The following is a 3384-nucleotide window of genomic DNA, read 5'->3' as shown; positions in this document are numbered from 1 at the left end:
GGGGGAGGGAGCCTGCTCTGTTGTAAACACTGGATCGAGGGGGGAGAGGGGAGGGAGCCCGCTCTGTTATAAACACTGGAGCTGGGGAGAGCTCCACCGGTGGGAGTCCTGCCTAGCCTAATCCAAGATGGCTGTACCTGTAGAGGTTCAATCATCTCAGTCCGTGGGCATTTCTGCAGGAGTTTGTCAGGTTCCAACCATGCCCGTATGCCAAAGACGGCACAAGGGAGCCCGCTCTGTTATAAACACTGGAGCTGGGGAGAGCTCCACCGGTGGGAGTCCTGCCTAGCCTAATCCAAGATGGCTGTACCTGTAGAGGTTCAATCATCTCAGTCCGTGGGCATTTCTGCAGGAGTTTGTCAGGTTCCAACCATGCCCGTATGCCAAAGACGGCACAATGTTCAGCACCATTCAGGATTCCTCAAGTACTGACACTGTCCATGTCCAAATGCACCAAGACTCAGCTAGTATCCTGGTTTGTGTCGATAAGTCTTCTGTCACATTTATGTTGTGCAAGTGCATCAGTGTGTACCAGCGCCAACCCTGCAGTAACTCACCCAGGCTGCTTCGGCCAATACCTCACCATCGAAAAGGAGAAGGGCCGCAGATGGGTGTGAACACCGTCTGAAAGTTCCCCTCCAAGCCACTCATCCGGTCATTCCCTCACTGTCACTTGATCAGAATCCTGGGACCCTCTTCCCAACGACACCCAGGCTATCCCTGCGCCCCAAGAGCTGGACTGGTTGAAGAAGCCAGCTGTCGTTTCATCGAGTCCCAACAGAGTGGAAGTGGAAGCAGGCCATTCGGCCCATCAAGTCCACCACCAACCCCCCCCCCCATCCCACCATCCCACCATCCTACCCAGACCCACCCCATCCAGCCATTCCCCCATGGCTAACCCACCTGGCCCACACACTGTGGACAATTCCCCATGGCCAATCCAACCTGACCTGCACACCTTTGGACTGTGTGTGGTTGGGGGGAGGGCGGGGGGTGGAAGTAGCCAGAGGAAACCCACGCAGACACGGGGAGAATGTGCAAACTCCACACAGACAGTCGCCCCGAGGCTGGGATCGAACCTGGGGCCCTGGCGCCGTGAGGCAGCAGTGCTAACCACTGAGCCACCATGCCGCGCACTTTTATCGCAAGAGGGAATGGGGTACTGATGCAGTGGGACAATTCTGCAGTTGCGCGGAATTCTCCTTGGCAACTTGGGACAGGCTATAAATACCGAGCAAGCCAGCAGCCCCCATATCTCCCGCGAGCAACGCCCACCTTTAAAAATGCTGGCAGAGTTTCACCGTCAGCTACGAGGGCTTACCCATCTGGCAGGCCACATGTGCCCAGTGCGTCACTGGTTTCCTGCTGTTGGCGGGTGAGGCGACTGAATCCTGACCTGCTCCCCACTGCCGCTAGACAGGGGTGAGACCAATGCGCAGGAGGTAGCTCAGAGGATGTTTGCATCTCGGAGAAAGGACTAGTGATCTTCCTGGAGCAGGCAGCAGGCTGATTTGGGGGGGGTGGCAGATGCTTGAGACCCTTCATGCAGGACCTCAAAGGGAGCATCGGGGATGGAGCTGAGGAGAAAGCTCCTCAGTGGGTCTTGGGGCTGTGCCTTTCACTGTAATCGAGGGCTGGCTCAGACAGATTTGCGATCCGTGAGGTTATGGGAGACAGACGGGGGGAGGAGAGGTAATACCACGCTGCGATCAGCCACCATCAGATTAAATAGCGGAGTGGGCCCAAAATGGCTAAACTACTCCTAATTCCCAAGGAATTCCCAGTGAGTCCAACTCTAAACACGATTCCTGTGTTCCCGGTGACTCGATATGGTTTGTCAGCGATCAGACGTGAAGGGGTTTGAACAAGCTGAAGCATCGATGTCTGGCTGAGCTCATTAAGGGGGTGAAGACAACCCAGGAGTTAGGTTGTCCTGCCAACATCTGGCCGTTACTGAGGTATAAGGGAGAGCGCTTCAGGATTTAAGGGCCTTATTGATGCCCCCTCCGCCCGGAGGCCATGGGAGAGGCTAATTGTACCGTGTGTGTTGTCCTGCAGGCAAACACTACGGTGTGTACAGCTGCGAGGGTTGTAAAGGCTTCTTCAAGCGCACGGTGCGGAAGGACCTCTCCTACACCTGCCGAGACAGCAAGGACTGCATGATCGACAAACGGCAACGGAACCGCTGCCAGTACTGCCGCTACCAGAAGTGTCTGGCCACCGGCATGAAGCGGGAAGGTAGGCGCACCGCCACCCCCTCACCCACCCCACCCCACCTCACCCCACCCCAGACTGGGAAGGCAGTGCCCACCTGTCCCACCCCCCTCACCCCACCCCACCCCACCCCAGACTGGGAAGGCAGTGCCCACCTGTCCCACCCCACCCCAGACTGGGAAGGCAGTGCCCACCTGTCCCACCCCACCCCAGACTGGGAAGGCAGTGCCCACCTGTCCCACCCCACCCCAGACTGGGAAGGCAGTGCCCACCTGTCCCACCCCACCCCAGACTGGGAGGACAGTGCCCACCTGTCCGACCGTTCCACTTCCCTCCCCTCACAGCCACACCGTCCCAGTGCACGAGCTTAACCCTGCGTGGGCAGTGACATAGAACACTCCAGCGCAGTACAGGCCCTTCGTCCCTCGATGTCACACTGACCTGTGGAACCAATCTGAAGCCCATCTAGCCTGCACCATTCCATTCTCATCCACACGTTTATCCAATAACTATTTAAATGCCCTAAATGTTGGCAAGTCTATGACCGTTCCACGCCCCACCTATTCTCTGAGTAAAGAAATTTAAAGCTATGTCCCCTCATACTAGCCATCACCATCCGAGGAAAAAGGCTCTCACTGTCCACCCGATCTAACTCTCGGATTATCTTATACATCTTGATTAAGTCATCTCTCAACCTTCTTCTCTTTAACGGAAACAGCCTCAAGTCCCTCAGCCTTTCCTCGTAAGACCTTCCCTCCATACCAGGCAACATCCTGGTAAATCTCCTCTGCACCCTTTTCAAAGCTTCCATATCCTTCCTATAACGCGGTGACCAGAACTGTTACGCAATACTCCAAGTGCGGCCGCACCAGAGTTTTGTACAGCTGCAGCGTGACCTTGTGGTTCCGAAACCCAATCCCTCTCCCAATAAAAGCTAACACACCGTATGCCTTCTTAACAACCCTGTCAAACTGGGAGGCAACTTTCAGGGATCTATGTGCATGGACACAGAGATCTCTCTGCTCATCTGCATGACCAGGACTCTTACCATTAGCCCAGTAAACTTCATTCCTGCTGGCTTCTATTCCCAATGGTAACACATTGCAGCTGCCTCTCCCCCTCTCCCCCTCTCCCCCTCTCCCCCTCTCTCTCTCTCTTTCTCTCTCTTTC

General features: G+C 55.8%; 1 protein-coding gene across 1 annotated transcript in view; it reads left to right on the top strand.

The window, feature by feature from the left end:
- The window catches only part of LOC122541555 (retinoic acid receptor RXR-beta-A-like), a 51525-nt gene that overhangs the window by 29404 nt on the left and 18737 nt on the right, over positions 1 to 3384 (top strand). Inside the window, exon 4 of the mRNA XM_043678385.1 lies at positions 2059 to 2238. Coding sequence (XP_043534320.1) covers positions 2059 to 2238 — 180 coding nt within the window. The remainder of the gene's footprint in view (positions 1 to 2058; positions 2239 to 3384) is intronic.

This window comes from Chiloscyllium plagiosum, chromosome 37, assembly GCF_004010195.1.
Source record: "Chiloscyllium plagiosum isolate BGI_BamShark_2017 chromosome 37, ASM401019v2, whole genome shotgun sequence".
Lineage (NCBI taxonomy): Eukaryota > Metazoa > Chordata > Chondrichthyes > Orectolobiformes > Hemiscylliidae > Chiloscyllium > Chiloscyllium plagiosum.
The sequence above is the reverse complement of the archived record's forward strand: the minus strand, read 5'-3'. Positions and strand labels throughout refer to the sequence as shown.